The sequence below is a fragment of the Lampetra fluviatilis genome, chromosome 5, assembly GCF_964198595.1.
Source record: "Lampetra fluviatilis chromosome 5, kcLamFluv1.1, whole genome shotgun sequence".
Classification (NCBI taxonomy): Eukaryota; Metazoa; Chordata; class Hyperoartia; order Petromyzontiformes; family Petromyzontidae; genus Lampetra; species Lampetra fluviatilis.
In genome coordinates this window covers 6,193,554-6,211,222 of record NC_136279.1, presented here as the reverse complement: position 1 = coordinate 6,211,222, position 17,669 = coordinate 6,193,554, and the positions used below count along the sequence as shown (strand labels likewise).

Genomic DNA, 17,669 nt, shown 5'->3' with positions numbered 1-17,669 from the left:
ATATTCAGACTCCGTTCGCGGGTGACGTCATAATCTAGGCGACGTCAACTTCGCCGCCATCTTGCTAAGGGGAAGTTTGTGGGCGGGGCGCCCCACGTCAGCTGTCGCCGCTTGGGCCACGTCACGCCCCCTGCTCCAGCGAGCCGCACGGGGCAAGGTCTCCCTACGCAAGATGGCCGCCCGGGACGTTCTCTGCCTCTTCCAACCTCCGAAACGTCGTGATTTTTGTTTTTATTTTATTTTACTTTCTACGTGACTTAACGAAAAAACCTAAGAAGATCTTCCAACTTTGTCTCGGCGGTCGCGCCTCCACGTGTCTCGCTCGCACTCCCACACATAGCCACCAAGCCGCTCGCACGCCACACTCCACCACGTTCCAACACACTCCACCACACTCCACCGCACCCGCCTGGTCCCTACTTCTGTGCAGCAGTCGCTCAGAGAGGAGGCGGCAGCGGACGGGCGCGGGGAAAACAAAAAAAAAGAGTAGGTGGCGTTTAAGAGAGAGCCAGCAACGCGGTAAGATCTCTATTCGTAATTCTTCCCACAAATTACTCCCGTGACGCGGTTGTTCTGGCTTGGAATTGTGAGTCGTTGCTCTGCATCGTCATCAGCCGTACGAAAGAAGAGGAAGACGAAGGGGGCGGAGAAGCCAAGGACAGGAACCAGTGTGTGGGTAGATCTCGATGTCGGGCCGCCTGGTGCAGTACGTGGTGGTGCTGGGAGATCTGCAGAGCGGGCTGGGCTGGCCGCTGGGCGCGCTGGTGGCGCAGGCGTGCCACGCGTGCAGCGCCGCCCTGCATCTCTACTACGCCGAGGCGGACACGCAGCGCTACCTGGGCGACCTGGACACGATGCACAAGGTGGTGCTGCAGGTGCGGTCTCTCACCTCAAACAACAAAGATCCCCCGTGTAGCCTTAACAGACTGTAGGGGCAAGTGTTGTTAGCGAGCACCTATGAAGGCCGGAACGGTACACGACGTTTACACACCGCACCAGGTACACATTTGAGGCTGAGTCGACCTAGGAGAGGCCCTGGACCGGTTCAGATAATCGTCACTGGGTGTTTGCCGTGAGCGGGAATCGAACCCGGGTCGCCAGGTTCGTAGTGCAGCGTAGCGCTAACCGCTGCACCACCGCTCCTCACCTCGGGCCCATACACCGTGTGGCCCAAAAAAAAAACCGATGGTATCTTGACCTCAGATGACCCAATTCCATGTGATCTGACACCCACCCGGTCCATTTGACGACACAGTACCCGACCCCAACATGATCACATCCGATTTGACCTATCTTAACGCGACTGCACATGACCCCTAAACCAGATCCAGTTGCACCTGACCGCATGTGAACCCACGACCCAAAAACCCACGCCTCTAATCCAACTCGTGTCAGTGCCTCATCCGCTCTTGTCCAAGCGTTGAAGGATATAAAGCCACGGAATATTGGTTGGTCGGGTAATGTTAAAGGGAAGACGGTAGATGAAATGGGCGTTCGTTATATCACCTTACCAAGATAAATGTAACGTATCAACAACCTAAATTCGATGCGCGATTTTTGAAACCGTTTCTGCTTCCCCCACCGCCCACGCCAAACCCGCTGGGACCAACGTGAAGTATGGCCAAATCACCTCCACGGCGTGGGAGGCTTTCATGCAGCAGGTGGAGTGACAGAAACCTTTACATTCTCGTGGATCTGCTTTATTCCTGTAACATGAAGCAATTGCCCGAGTCGGGTGTCGTATGTGTTGACTTGCCTTCCCGGCAATAATGAACCGGTAACAAAAAAAAAACTTTACCGGCTTGCTGCACGTAATAACATGTCTAGAGCAATACACATAACACGTTTACCCATTTAACCCAGACACGTAAGAAGGGTACTAGCGTGAGTATAATGGTTAGCAGTACAGTACACCGAATTTGCAATTCAGCGGTCGTCGGTGCTGTACCATCTACTAGGCGCGGAAATTTAAAATATTGATGCATCATTCGTTACGATAATTCCATTGGAGTCGGTTACCAACCGAGCCCCCGAGACATTCGGTTTTCCTGTCATCTATTCTGAAAATTGTTATATAGATCCAGACCCTGACGCCGGCTGTATGTTTAGAGTTTGCGTGTCACTCTCCGTGTGATCACGTGGATTTTTTTCTCTCCACGTCCTCCGGTTTTTCCCACATTCAGAATCAACGTGCGGTTAGAGTATTTGGCCGCTTTAAAACGTATACATGATAAGCCACTTAGTTGGACTATCATTTGCTGCTAGGTCGCTCAGTGGGCCTTAATTAAAAGAAAATACGCGGTGGTAGCCCATCCACACACTATCTCGGCTCAAACCTGATTAGCTTCCAAGTTTGGGGACATTCCGTGTGATTGTAGACTGCAGCTGAATTGCATTGTAGAGTCATGTTACTTCTCTGCTGCCACGCATGTGGTCTCCACCTTCACCAACCAGCGTGGTAAACCTAGGTCACGTTGTGGGTAGGCCCTCAGCCAGCAGTGGATTTGCAAAGTGTGCTAAATGTTGCGTTGCAAGTCTTGTATATGGAATTGTAATTGGTTTAATTTTCGCATCATTGCACCTCTTGATATTCAAACTCCCGTGTTAGAGAAATATTCCCGTGTTAGCAGTAGGTTCAGCTACAAGTTCACACTAATTTCTGCTCATATGGAAAGAGATTATGGGCCTTTAAAATCAAGTACTTTATCCATTAATTTACAACTTCCCACAAATACACGTGCACATGTGGGGGAATTTAACAGTATTTTACCTGCATTTATCAATGAAGTTTGTTAAATTCATGGAAATTACTTAATGTCTTTGCCACTCCAAATAATTACTTTCATTTACTTTGACTGTTTTATTGGAAAAATAAATGTGCAATTTCATTTTTCAAAATGCACAATTAATCATCAGTCGCACCAAACGTTCATTATGACTAGGTTTCATGTAAACTTAGGTCTTGAAAATCATGGCATGTCACATTCAGCTGCATTGCACCTGGGAAACTGGCCGATAATTTATTCCACGTGGTCAGTTTTTTTAAATTAGAATTCTGAAAATGAATTTTAAAAACAATTGCTCTAGAATGTGGCCTTTTGACGCTGCCAGCGATGCTGTTTGGCTTGCAGGCAGATGACAAGGACGCCTTGATCCAGTTGTCAGAGAAGCTCACGGTGGAGAATATCCAACACAAACTGTGGGTGGAGCAGCCGGAGAACATCCCCACGTGCCTGGCCCTCCGACCGTACCCCAAGGAGCAAGTGCACCACTTGCTCAAGAAGTTCAAACTGCTCAAGTAACTCCAGTTTCGTGATCAACATCGATTAATGGACAACGGCCCCGTGATGCGTTTGCAATACAGATTGTGTATGGTTTCGTGGAAACTGTTGGGATAGTTACTGTGGTAAATATCTACACTTAAGAAACTTACAAATAGACCCTGAGAGATTTGAAGGGGTATGTCCGTTATTTAGCCATTTTAAACACAATCACTCTACTACTTTTTTCAAGTCAAATTCAGATGGCTAGTGTCACAGCAGTTCATATGCATGTGCTAATACTAATTCTGGCAATAAATCTGAGCCCAACTGAAATCTTTAACCAATTCAAATGTATTTAGTGATCTGCATCAGCCAATGCAGTGCTGTGACGTCAGTGTAGATGTCAGAACTCACTTCAGAGTATCAGCTGTAACACCTTGTACATCACAGCGAATTACTAATTTGCATACTCATCTGATATTCAACTTCATAAGTGTGAAAAATGCAGTTCCAGATGAATATTGCCATCATGGGAAACATGTCTTCCTACTGACTGAACATGTGTTAATTCCAACACCCAGTTATTAGAAGGGCGAACTGTGTTATAGGATAAACACATGGACACTTTCTAGTATTTGAAAATTTGTTTTACTGTTTAGATTTAAAATAGGCCCTGGTCATGTGTTGCAACGTTTCCCTCTCACATGTGTTGATTACACACAGTGCACTATGGATTCACTTTGTAAAAAAAAAATCCGAAAGGGGAAACATTACAAAGGCGAGCAAATAAAGAACACTGGTTCATTGTTAGATTTATTTACATTGTATTAATAAAGCTAACAAAAACAGCAAATGTAGATACATTTGAATGGCTTCTATCTGTAAAAGCTGCACGAGCTTTTGAGATATATATTAATAATAACAGTCATTAAGGGCAGGGCTTGTAAAAAGACAAATGAATGATAAGTCATTACATAAGACCCCCTCATACTTTTAAGTGTCTATATGCAATACGAACAGAAATGCACGCAAAAATGGACTCAATGCAATTTAAATGTTACATGGACTCATGCATACCTGTGGTGGAAAGCCAGAGAAAGATAATCATGAAGTTTTTTCACAAATCTCATCTCGTAAGCATCTCCCAACAAGACATGAACACATCGGATATCTTACAAATGTAAAAAAAATGGGGAAAGTAAGATTTGTTTTAGTTGAAGATTTCTATTCATAATAATATGCACATACATTGAAAACAGTTTGTATTCTTTTAGGCAAAGCAGTCAAGCATTATACACATTATTTAACTATACAAGCATTCCTGTACAAAATATTCTCATCAAGGGGAACATGTAAAACACTTCATAATCTAATAGACCTACGGTAAGAATAAAAAAAGGCTTCAGCTGTTCCGAACTTTACACACTTTCAGAAAATGTCCATTTCGTTTAAAATATATATTTCATATATTAATGAAAACATCTGCAATCGATGGCGCTAGCATTGCTCTTCCAACAATCACCCCGGTTTCATTCACTTCTTAGCAAAAACAAGTCCAATGCCCATGATTAAACGTTTTGCTCTCTCCTTTCTAACCACAATATTGACGATACACGGCTTCGGCATGAGTTTATTAATACGCCTGCTTGTTTATGTGGCCGGAAGAGCACAGGTGAAGCAAGCATTTTGCCATGACACATTGCTGCAAAGTACGCAGGGGGAAAAGTCAAAAAACGGCAAGTATCGATGGTGGTGCCATTGCGCGCTATGAATTTGGTTGACCATTAATCATCGTGTAAATCCATGTGAAATAAAATTCCCACGGTACCTATTCTCGCCTCCTGATTAATACATTAAAGTTATATACACAATCGACCTCATATGCTTGCTCAACAAATTGTCTAAATTCGCAAGACGCTGTTGCGTAGGTTGCATCGTGTGCGCTGCAGTGGGACGTGCCAAACATTCATAAACTCTCGTGTTACAACGGGGATAGCGATTACCGATGTTCATAAAACTTGGGGTAATGATGGTTTAGTTACATCGGGGAAAACTTCATTATTGCTATATCATTGGGCACACTGAAAATATAGCTCTCCGACGTGTTTTCGGGTTGTTACCACGTGTCGTTCAGATTGATGTTCGTCGTTTTGCTCCAATTGCTAAAGAAGCTCCCCCCCCCAGCACGTGGAGCGAAACGTCGGACCATAAGGTACGACCTGAATACAGAGCCGTACAGTATAACTGCGAAAACGTACGCAGTAGTACACTGAAAAGATGCTTAAAACTGCAAATTCAAGGCAAGTTGGGAGGTTATTTTAAAACAGCATGTCTGCGAAGTCGTTCATTGTTATTGTATTCAACAAATGCCTTGTGTGCAGTCTTAACACTTTTTTTAAACTGACAACAATACTGTGTATGCTGAAATTGCAGGAAAGCTGCCTTCAAAAAGCCAAATTCAGACTTGAATTACAGGAGAGGTGGTCCATTAGGAAGCCATATTACACAATTGAGGCCAATAAACGCAAGAGTCGAGGGCATGGGTAGCTTTTTCTAGACCAATAGGATCCACTATGCTGACGATTAAAATACATGCATTTTGTACACTCAGGTGTACATTCCCAAAGACCATTTTTTCGTGGTATTGTGTAGTGTCGTTTTCATAGCTGTCTTCCAGTTAAAAAAAACACCCCCCCCCAGCGGTCGGGCTTAGATTAAGTCATGCTCGCCCATTTGTCAGTTAAAATTCCTATTGTACGAGACTGAGGATTGTGTGATGCAATCAACCAACCTCCAGTGTGCGATACAAAATAAACTACAACATGTACACACTTGCATGAACAGATACGTTTGCATCGTTATTTACCCTGTTTTAATATGGCTATTCGGTTCAAATGACATTTTAACAATCCATTAAAATTATTGCTTCTCTTACGATTCAGACATTGCGCTCACACAAAGCTGGCATAAGCTAAAGGTGTACTCGCGTCTTCCCACTACCCCGCTAATCACAATCCAATGAAAATGTTTCACCTAACGAGTCGCACGCTTTGTAATTTTCTCTCTGTTGTCCTACAGCAAGCATCCTTATTTGGTCTAAGAGTGTAAAAATATAGCAATATATCTGTTTTGGGCGATTTTTATTTACAGCACATTGAGCAGACTGGGCACGCACAAAAACTAAGGAACAAACTACAGGAAGTCATAGAAACGTAAAAGCAATGCGGGAAAGCATGAAGCATTCAGACAGGATTTAGTGCATTCGCTGGAAGGTGAGGGAGGGGTTGGTGGTGGTGGTGGTGTTGCTCGTCGGGGATTGTGCTGCCACTGGGAGTGATGCATCTTGGCCGAATTTCATCCAGCGTCGCAACTACATTCACATCATCGTCTACGTCTGCCGACTGCCCCTAGGAAGGGGGAGCAGTGCGGGAATCCCATGGCTTCTTTTCAAGCTTTCTATTCCACCTCACGAGGTCACCCTGCCAGCAAATGACCACTCTCTCTGAATCGACCATTCGAGTCCTTTTATAACCAGGCGAGCACCCATCGAGATAAAATAATTTTTTTGCCAGGGTATGCTCCGGGTTAAAAATTGTTCCAATTTTTTTTTGCAGGCCATAATGAAGCCTTCCCTGCATGTCCTGAGTTCGTCCTTTTGCTCGGCTTCTCTGTGCCGTCAATAACAAAACGTTCGTGTCCCATTTCATGGGACATGCCGCAGTACGGGCGACGCTGCGCCATTCGTTCACACTTCACAACGACGTCTCAAGTCGGATCTCCATCCCAAGCTGGCAGACAAGTATGGCTTTTCATGATTTAACAGTCCGCAGCTTGCAGTTTGAAACTTATGAAAATAGTACGCATCAATAAATGGAGATGCTACTTTTTTTTCTTTTTGCAAATGAGCAAACACCATAATAGGCATGTAGTGCAGCACGTGAGCACAAATCACTCCGTTGGGGAGTTTTTGTTTTTTTGCGTCGAAGTAACATCTCTGTACCGCGTAGCTGGAAGCATTCTTGGATACGATGAGAAAAAGAGCACGATGCAAAAAAAACACGGCAACTATGCAACTTTGCTTCCTTGGGTTTTGAGAGGAGAGGTGGTTGCGGGCGAGGTTGTGGGCGCAGTACACGGGAGGCAACTCGCTCGGCACAGAAGACCTCGACCGACGCAGCGGATCTAGACCCCCGCGACGACTGCGGCCGGAAGAATTGCACCGGCTCCTTCGGCGCCCACGCGCAGAACAGAGAGGACGAGGAGGATGAGCAGCAGGGGAAGAAGTCACTCCATGAGCAGCTGCTGCAGCAGGGAGTTGCGCTGTGTCTGCGCGTTGTTTGCGTCCTCTGCTGCCCCCTCCTTGACCGGCGCCGCTCCGGCCGCTTGGTTGCCCTGGTTCAGGTAGGAGTTGCTGCCGAGCACGTTCACGGTGCACTGCACGTCCGCAAACACTTGCACCTGCTGCACCTGTTTTGATCACGCGCACGCCACAGGCAGGCCCCCAAGGAGGGCAGGGGGTTGGTGCTGGCCAGTCTCGATTATTCTCCAACGGTTTCCCCTCCCCCCCCCCCCCGTGGCTTTTCAAATTAACTTGAAAAAAATCCGCTTTAGCAGTATAATAGTTATAGCAGTTTGCCGACCGGCAGGTCGTGTGGGGTTAGAGTAAGCTGTGATGTGTACTTCCATCCCTTCCAATGTCTGACCAGCATTGGCGTGAGCGAGCACTTGCAGGGCTGCACCTTCACCTTATTCAGCTTTACATTTCTGAGGAGTTGGTGTCAATGTTGAGTGGTACTAACCCCACCCTCATCATGTACGTGTGCAGCCCTATTGTCAATCAACTGCTGGATGAAGGTCTCCCCACGTTGCCGTGGGGGTTATCAAACCACACCGCACTGGTCAGTGGATTGAACAGGGGAGCAATAAACGTGGGTGCATAGAAGTACAGTACGATAATGGCTTTAGCCATGCTGCCCTCTGTCCACTACGCACCAATAGCCCAGTGCCACCAATAGGAACATTGCCCACTGCTCGTTTGAATGCAGGCACACCTTGAATTTTTAAATTGTTACACCCATAAACCGTGAACATGCAGCATTGGCGTTCACTATTTCTACCCACAAGGAACTCGTTAACCCCAGCGTCTGTGCCACAGTTCTCGTCTCTGGTTGTTAATCATCATCACGACTAGGAGAGCAGTTCACGGTGAATTTCAACTTCACTGCTGCTGTTCTTTGTGAAACACTCTCACGATGAACGGTGAAGGAAATATTACCTTTTCAGCTTCGGACATGGCTGCAAACTGATCGTAGCGCGAGTGACCATCTTGGCTCATGCTCTGCCTCATTACACCTCCCTGTTTGAAGAGACAAAGTAAATCTGGTGTCAACCCTACACAAACACAGTCGTATGCATTTAACAGGGTAAAAACACCTCACTCACCACTTTCATAATTAACAATACCTTATAAGAGTGCAGAAATAAATCGTTGTTCTCCTTTACATCAATACCCCCGTGTCTGTCCTCCCTATGTTCACTAGCCTGCTCTGCCCAGCGTGGTGAAATTTGTTGGATCGCTAAAGGGCTGTTAATTATATATGTATTATAATACAAAACTACATATCGCGCAAACCTGTTGGGATTCAAAGAGCGGTCACTGCCCAAAACACACTAATAATAAATTACATCCCTGTCAATCTACTGCTTGATGATGGGTGTTATTTAACCATACCTCACCACACGCTGGTCTATTAACAGTTTCACAATCACACAAAACTGAATGCACCATCATCATCCAAATGCGGGTGAATACGTCAGATAAGCTGAGTACGTCCAACACTGCAGCTATTTTATGAGCAAATTATTTCCATCTGAATTGCAGCCAGAATGCGTTGACAAAACCACGCGCAAGTTAAATGCTTTTTTATCACGACACTAACGATTACTTATATCGGCAGCTTAGCGTGGTTGGCATCGGCCTTGGTTCAAGGAATGAAACGGAGTGCCCTGGTCCAAATTTCACTCCCCACCCGACCTCAATGCAGCCCGGCGCCCGGGCCCCAACAGCTTGTGGGCTCCCTGTGCAGTTGCACCGCCTGCACACTCGATCGCTAGGCCTCCGACGAACTGCTCCAAGAATACAGTGTTTGTAAAAAGAAGGCTACCCGTGGTTTATCTGCCGTACCTGCTCAGTGGGCATGGGCATAGGTCCGGGGCCCATGCTCATTTGTCCGTTGCCACAGGTGGTGCTGGCAGAGCCGGTCGTCATGGAGACAGAGATGCTCATGTTGTTGTAGAGGCTGGAGTCGCCCTCCTGCCCAAAGGGCTGCTGCGTCGGCGGGAACACACCGCTGCAGAGGCGGCGGTCAGGGCAGTGGTGGGGGGCGACACAACAGAGGCCTCAACATCCTGTGCTCACGATGTAACCGCAACCACCAGCAGCAGCAGCAGCAGCACTGGGTGCCTTTGCAAAAAAGTAACTTTGTTCTGATTTCTCATTGCTAGAGATTTTTGAAGGAATGTAACATCATCTCGTATTTGGCGATTTCCAAGAAATACTATAATTTTAAATAATATAATTAGGATAGGCTGATGACCAAATTGTCTGGGAAAGCACCCGCTCTCATCAAATCTTGGGACACTAAGCAGGGCAGAGTCCTGATAAGAGCTTCGATGGGCGACCACCTTGCTCAGATTGCGACATGGCTTGCGGGGCTTTGTGGTTGGCAGTAGAGGCAGTGGAGAAAATACATCTCTGCACTGCACTTCTATGCTGCATGTCTATGCTGCCCACCTTCACCAACCCTCACTGACCAGCATGGTGAAGTGTGGTCAAATAACCCCCATGACCCGCACGCCGTGGGGAGGCCCTCATCCAGCAGTAAACTGACAAAAGGGCTGAAAAATGTACATATAAACACAATATCAGCTTCAAAGGTTTTAAACTCTAATTGGCCGCCAAAATACCAATTTTTTTGCGATGCCTTCCAACTAATGGTGAAAGCGTTAATGCATTCGCTCTCTCCGTCTGAAGGAAGGTCGCACCATCATCCTCGTACAGATGATTCAATATTCACTATATAACCATCCAATGCACACAAAACTTTAGGATCAAGTTTTGTTGCTGTTCGGGACTGAGGCATTTGGCCTAAGGGTTTATTAAAACTGCGATTGAAGGATAATTATCCATAGTCGACCAAGACAATTTCCACGTGGTATCATCACGTGCGACTGGAGGCGGGGGAGTTGCAGGTGGTATAACGTTATTACCCCTAATTCAACACTTTTGAGGACAAAGGCTTGTTGGAAATTCGGTATCATAATTTGTATTAATTATCCGGACGTCGCCACTGACCTGTTGTTGTTGGTGAGGCCACCCTGCTGCCAGGGCCCCAGCTCCGGGGTGGTGGGCAGGCTCTGAGACTGCGGCATCCGCGCCCTCATGCGACCTCCGGGTGCGGTCGGGGAGCTGAACCCGGGCTCGCACGTCTGGCTCATGGCTGCTTGCGATGTCCGCGGTGGGGGGAGGTGGAGGTCAGGGCGGGGGTCATTGTGGCGACAGCAAGTTTAAAAGAATTAGTAAAATTTAACAGACTATCGCATGTTTTACGGATCGAAAATTAAAGCGAAGCTTGTGACGTTTTGCTGAGAATGTCGTAGGGTATTTACACAGCCGTGTGGCTGTTGCAATGGCGCATCAACGTGCGCCAGCACACGTCCACTCACAAGGTTGGAGCACAGTTTTGTCAACATTGTTACCGTAGTTTGTCATCGAATATACATTTTACTCTTAGTTAACTTACTTAAAATACAAGTCAGATAAACCATACACGTTTCAGTTCAATAACACGAACAGGACCTATAAAACACAATAATAAGGATGCTTCCAAAATTCAAAACTCGACCACAAGCTTGGACGCATAGGGATAGCCCCGGCGTGCACGCACCTGATCGCGGGAACTGGAACACATTCTGCTGCATCTGCTGCCCAAACTCTCGTCCCGTAGGGCTGCCCGCCGGGATTCCCATCATGCCTCTGTTCACAGCAGCCGCCCCTCTTCCCATGCCCCCAGGAAACATGGTGGCACTGGATGCCCTGGGAGATGTTGGGTAGGGCATATACTGCTGCTGCTGCTGTTGTTGCTGCTGCTGTTGTTGCTGCTGCTGCTGTTGTTGCTGCTGCTGTTGTTGCTGTTGTTGCTGCTGTTGTTGCTGCTGTTGTTGTTGCTGCTGCTGCTGCTGTTGTTGCTGCTGCTGTTGCTGCAGCTGGGGCTGTGGTTGTGGTTGAGGCTGGGGCTGGGTCTGGGGTTGAGGCTGTTGCTGAGTCTGCGTCTGCGGTTGTTGCTGCTGCTGCTGCTGCCCCTGGGGTGGCATCCGGGGCATGCCCATCATGCCCCCAGGGCCCGGAGGATATCCTTGCTGCTGCTGCCGTATCATCATGGCGCGCTGCTGGTGTTGCATCATCTGCCGGTGCCGGCTGATGAGCTCTCTCTGCCGCTGGGCCAGCATCTGCGCGTTTAACGGAGGCTGCTGCTAATGACGGTAGGGAGAAATAAAAACAGTTAAATATCCCCATCACGTACACAGCCTCCCGCTCTCCACGAGAAAACCTGCGTAGACTTTAGAGAATGAATACGGAGCCATTTTTTCTCCTAACCAAATTTTATGAATATGATAACACAGTTGGCTGTGTACGGTGCGAAAGAAGTTCAACATACATGCGTATACATTCATACAAATGAAAGGGCTGTGGCGATAATGCAATTATGTCATGTGTTTTAACATTTTCATGTTTTAACATTTTGGATGTACTAATATTGTACGTGAAGGATGCATTTTTCAATATATTAAAATAACAAATTACACAATAGTAATCATTTATAGCCATTTGTCAATCCAATGCTTGGTGAAGGCGTCCCCTACGCTGTGTTAGTCATGGGGGTTCTTTGACCATATTTCACCATGGTGGTCACTGCAGGTTTGTCAAAGGGGAGAGCAAGCAGAACCGATTCGGATATCACTTGCCAATGATGTTGGGAATCAATCTATGGTTTCCATATTCATGAAGCCAGTGTCCTAACCACAGCACTAACTGCTCCCCAGGAAGGTTACTAGAATAAAGTTACCGAATTTCGTAATTTAATGCCCTTTTTTCTTCTTCTAGGAATCACCAAGTTGAAGGAGTGTCTGACCACACCACGTGGGATGTTTTATCCAGTTCCTTTTAGTTAATGAGCGTTTTTGTGTGTAATAGGAAACCTGAAGAAAATCCACGCATAAGAAGGGATATACCAGGCATGTCACAAACCTACTCGGTATACCACTACCCAGCATGTTTCATAGCAACTCCTCAGACTTCACTAACTCGTCTTCCAAATCTGGATTACAGGCGTGTGTGTGCCACAACATGTGGCCGTTCGCATAGCAACGTGTACGTATGAATGTTGAACTACTTTCGCACTGTACGTAGCCAACTCTGCTAATCGGAGGCTGCGGCGGGGGGAAGGACAACAAACTAAACACGAAAAGCAGTTCTCAAGAAATTACTTTTCAATTTAGATTTAAATGGCTTCCTAATATTACTCTGCAACCGCGCTATCCACACGCTTCGACCTGGTGTGAACCCCCACCCTCCCCCACCGTGAGTGAGTGCACGGGCGGAGGTGGTGGCAGAGTGGCACGTACCTGGCCCGTCATCTGAGGAGTGACGCTGGCACGTAACTGGGGATTGGGCACCGCGCCGTACGGCCCCATCATCGCCTGCCGGTTCTGGTTCATCATCTATGGCGGAAGGGACGGCGCGCGGTCGGTTAGAATCCACCGGCTGAGGTTCAGCCACCTCTTCGTTGGGAGCCAATAACGGGCAATGAAGGTCAAGGGGATTGTAAAAATACCGAAGTAAAATCCGTAACGATCGTTGGTAGGAATTCCTGACCTCAACGCCAAACTGTGAGCAGCTATAGTATTCCAAATAAGAAATATAAACCATTGGAACCTCATTTGCCAGTAAAAAATATGATAATTGTTTTTTTACCCTTCCATCTGGCGCCTTTTGGCGTCATCTGGTCCAACCCATGTGAGACTAGGCTCTAAGGAAAGCTGTCTCGGGTGTGGACCAATCAACTTCAAGGACAGTGCATACATTATCAGAGTTATGTTTTTTGTTTGCATTATGGCTGCAGGTATTGTGGTCTATGCAAACATGACTCCTTGTAAAAAAGGTGTCAGTTTTGTTGCCAGATAGAAGGGTAAAAAACCAATTATCAAGAAATATAAACTTTGGAAATTGAACTTTCGTCACAAGAGAGTGACCCCCCCTCTTCCTCGTTGGTGATCGCGGTGGCGAGGCCTCATGGACAGGGCACCCCTCTGCCGGTACAGGAGTCGCATTTCTCTACATCCTCCTCTGTGCAGACGACAACTTTCACCACCGCGGGAAGATGTTAACTGTATGGCGTTGACAATCATTAAAAAAAGATAAGCGTCATAAATTGGCCTAAACATTTCTAAATGGAAAAGTGACAAAAGCTAATGTTATTATTGATGTGAATTGTGCAAGACTGATATATATGTGTATGTTATAATTCATTATTATTTTATTATCAATACCATTCATTGCCAAATAGAATTGAGGAGGCTGTGAATATGAAGACTCACGACGCCAAGTTTGGGCCACACCAGCCTATATTTCATGATAAATGAGACGTCTCAACGACAGAAAAGGGTGTCGCAGTCTTCATCAGTCTAAAATATCCGACAGTCACGATGGGTTCAAACACGAGACACGTGGCGAGGTGGTACAAGGGAGCAAAGGCATGTAAACAACCAAGAATACATTTGCGCTGACACCATGGATGTCAAGTATTTTGCCTGTGCGCCACATAGAGCTCTCGGCCTGCCAATGGCCCACAGGGTTACACTTGCATGACCCTTCAGACTAATGTGTGGCAAGTCGAACGTACGTATGTACTGGGGAGTGACGCATGGCTCCAATTTAGTCCAAGAATGCTTCTTCAGTCCCCTGGTCTTTCGGAACACTTGACACCGCTATTGCACTATTGCCCTTAGGGCCTCATTACCCCAAAGTAGTAAGGACTGCACGCAATGGGGTACACGCAATGACACTTCCTGCATTTGCATGCAATACTCCACTCTGACACTGCCACACTACGGAGCACAGTGCGAATTCTTTTTTGGCTGTCATCAAGGTCAACCACTTTGTCTATCCAGTGCTGGTATTAACACGTCACGGTAGGTACTCCATATACGTTGAGTCACATAAGAGAAGCCCAGGTCGCTGGCTTCGAACAGAGCAGTGCTCAACACTATGCTACCGTTTTAGCCCGTACACAAATACAACAAAGATCACCCCCTATAGCCTGAACAAACTGTTGGGGCAAGTGGTGTTAAGCAAGCACTTATGAAGACCGGGGGACAGCACACGAAGGGGTGGGTGGCCGACACCATATCCGGCCACCTTCGTCTCCCTAGTGGCGATGTTTACACATCGGACTAGGTACTCATTTAAGGCTTAGTCGACCTAGGGGAGGCCCAGGACCAGTTCAAATATTCACCACTGTTACTGATCGTGATCGTGAGCGAGAATCGAACTCGGGTCCCTGGGTTCATAGCGCAACGCGCTAACCATAGCGTCACACGCACACCCGCACACATACCTGCTGCTGGGCCTGCAGCCTCTGCTGCAGCTGCATGCGGAGCTGCACGTTGGCGTTGGGCTGCCCCGGCGGTAACGGCGCCCTGCTGCCCACCATGCGCAGCTGGGCTGCGTTGGCGCCCGGGTGGGGGCCCCTCATCGACGAGGCCCCTATGTATCCAGCCATGGTGGCTGGACCGGCCATGCGGGGGCTCTGCGGGGGGTAGCCGGCTGGCTGGGCCCCGAACGGCTGCCCGGCGGCCGCAGCAGCAGCGGCCGCCGCGTACATGGCCTTGGCCTTCTGGTCCAGGCTCATCACCATCTCCATGGGGAGGCCGCTGCTGCCGCCACCCTTGAGCTGCTGGTTCGGCAGCAGATCCAAGATTCCACTCTGCTGGAGTAAAGATGGGTAAAGAGAAAAGCCAAACGCACGCAACAAAGAATAATAATTGTTAGTCCTTTTGTCGTTTTATTAGGACTGAGAAACCAGATATGCGGATCCGTTGAAATGTTGAGAAAGCGTTGTTTCTACGAAGGGCCGCGCAAGGGATGCCAATTCGGTGCTATTCGCTGCCAGATTCTCGGTCAAAATGTCTTCACCGAGGTCAGTGAAACCCCAATAATACTGGCTTGGCAAAGCTGTCAGCATTTCCATGTGTGCGCCGTACTAGCCAACGGATTGTTGCATTCAATTCCACAGATGGAATTGATATTCTAGGAAGTTATAACCGAAGACGAAAATAATAATTGCTTAACGTGCTCGATACAATGTGGCACAGGTTAACACTGGTAAACATTAACACTAATTTTGATGTTGCACTGTACTATGCTCCAACGTCTATGCTCCCTACCTTCACCAACCCTGACCAGTGTGGTAAAGTACAGTCAAGTAACCCCCACAATCCACATGCCGCGTGGAAGACCCTCATCCAGCAGCGGATTTACAAACAGGCGATACAGGTGCTATTTTCGCACACATAATCAGCACCTCAGCACTATCTGAACCTCAAAACAAAGAGACTCCCTGCTTAACCAAAGCAATAAATAAGCCAGACTAATTTTTTTTATTTTGGTCATAAATGAGTGGTAAGAAAAAAAATTGGACAGAACAACCACTGGTCACCTCCCACAGTGATGCTGGCTCATGTTAATGTTCCTGGAGGAATTCCTAAGATATGACATTTCACTATAAAAAAAAACACATTACAAGAGAAGCAACTGCAACACCACAGTCTAAAGACGATATTTCTATTCTTGCAATCTTCAATTATTCTGCAATCATAAATTGTTAATCCAGTAACGCGACAGAGGGCAAAAGATGGGCTGTGTCAAGCCTCTGCTTTCATGAAACTTGTATCGAAAACTATTAGGTGAATGAATTTGTAATAAAATACTTATTCTTTACAATGTCCTGAAGAAAAGGGCGCTACAGCCAATGTAAAATATCAACATTTTGGCCGACGAGCCTTTGATTCAGATGGTGAAGACAAAGTCGTGGAGGAAGCCCTCTCTTGTTCACACCACTGCTGGCAGAAGGGCCTCCACCAGAAGGAGCTCTGTAGTGCCCCTAGAAAAAGGATTAACCTCTAACGTTATGTCAGACAGAGTTCACCGAGTATGCTTTACTTTTTATTGAAACAGGTAAAGCCCACTGAGCTATGTAGCTCTTTTTCAAAAGCGACCTGGCTATCACAAATGATATCTCAATGAAGTGGCTTGTCACGTGGACATTTATAGCAGCCAAATATGGTACTCTTAAACGCATGTTGATTCTAAATGTGGAGGGAAAAACCGGAGGACCCGGAGAAATATCCACGCGACCACGAGGAGAACATGCAAACTCCAAATATACAGGCGTCAGGGTCAAAATCTAACCCACGACCTCATGCATACCAGGCAAGGTAGTTAACATCTTTCCACTATGGCGCACCAGTATAAAAATTGTCCAATTTTGCCATGGAATATTACTTTTACTTTCAATACAATTTCGATTGAAATAGCGCCCACATCCTGCATTTAGGACACTGTAGAGAAACACGAGGCTTGTTTATTTCATTGAGGAAAAAGGAGCAGTCAGTGCCTTGAGCCAGGACTTGAACAGAGGCAGGAAATCAAGACCTTCGTGGTGGCTGGGGAAAGTGAGTTCCAGACAATGAGCGCAGCAGAGGAGAACGAGCGACCCCCCCCCCCACTAAGCGAAGGTTGATTAGGGCTTTGGTAGAAAGCCGTGATTGCTCGCGCGGGGGGGGGGAATGCTTGGAAGGCAAGTGGAGTGAGATGATAGGGGAGTGGCAGAAGAGTGTGGAAGGGAGTGGAATGCGTCGAGCTAGAAGAATACGCGGAGTGTGACGAAAGCCAAGCAGGGATGATGAATCCATGCAGGATCTCGAAGATAGTATGATCATGAAATTTGAATCAATATACACGTGCTCTGATCTAGTAAACGCTTGTTCCAATAAACTCTTCAATTCTCCCTGGGTGATTTATTTGTGCTTATGAAAACAAAAAAATCGTCGTTTATATGAATATCTGCTCCTCACTCTTCGAGGGTCAGAATGGGTGCCAGTATGACTGCACACACATCAGAAGGTACACCGATTACTTTAAGAAGCAATACTGTACAATCGGACGATACAATCTACATTCGAACCCGAATTCTACACTGGTTGGTAACTATACGTTTTCAGTGGGGTTATTTTTTATCCGGGTCGCACCTCCCCGCCGTTGCCACCGATAATTAATCCATAGTTCCT

General features: G+C 46.9%; 2 protein-coding genes across 10 annotated transcripts in view; one reads left to right on the top strand and one right to left on the bottom strand.

Moving 5' to 3' along the window:
- The first annotated feature begins 159 nt into the window (after positions 1–159).
- On the top strand, positions 160–6,131 carry PTRHD1 (peptidyl-tRNA hydrolase domain containing 1). Of its 3 annotated transcripts, XM_078856566.1 has the most exons (4): positions 161–519; positions 615–875; positions 1,617–1,661; positions 3,132–6,131. In XM_078856566.1, exons 2-4 carry the CDS (start codon positions 687–689, stop codon positions 3,300–3,302), a joined length of 405 nt encoding a protein of 134 aa, XP_078712692.1. In that variant the 5' UTR covers positions 161–519; positions 615–686; the 3' UTR covers positions 3,303–6,131. The 3 variants fall into 3 exon arrangements, with proteins under 3 accessions (XP_078712691.1, XP_078712692.1, XP_078712693.1); XM_078856565.1 differs by having other exon boundaries at positions 160–875; XM_078856567.1 differs by lacking the exon at positions 1,617–1,661 and having other exon boundaries at positions 164–875.
- Positions 6,132–6,386: 255 nt separating this feature from the next.
- The window catches only part of LOC144932467 (nuclear receptor coactivator 3-like), a 170,548-nt gene continuing 159,265 nt past the window's right edge, over positions 6,387–17,669 (bottom strand). For 5 of the 7 annotated variants that reach the window (XM_078856562.1, XM_078856564.1, XM_078856557.1 and 2 more), the window contains 7 exons: positions 14,939–15,310; positions 12,948–13,043; positions 11,210–11,795; positions 10,618–10,762; positions 9,448–9,613; positions 8,539–8,619; positions 6,387–7,730 (listed from right to left, as the gene is read on the bottom strand). In XM_078856562.1, the coding sequence (XP_078712688.1) occupies positions 7,548–7,730; positions 8,539–8,619; positions 9,448–9,613; positions 10,618–10,762; positions 11,210–11,795; positions 12,948–13,043; positions 14,939–15,310 (1,629 nt within the window). In that variant the 3' untranslated portion in view covers positions 6,387–7,547. The remainder of the gene's footprint in view (positions 7,731–8,538; positions 8,620–9,447; positions 9,614–10,617; positions 10,763–11,209; positions 11,796–12,947; positions 13,044–14,938; positions 15,311–17,669) is intronic. The other 2 variants (XM_078856559.1, XM_078856558.1) reach the window with 2 other exon arrangements.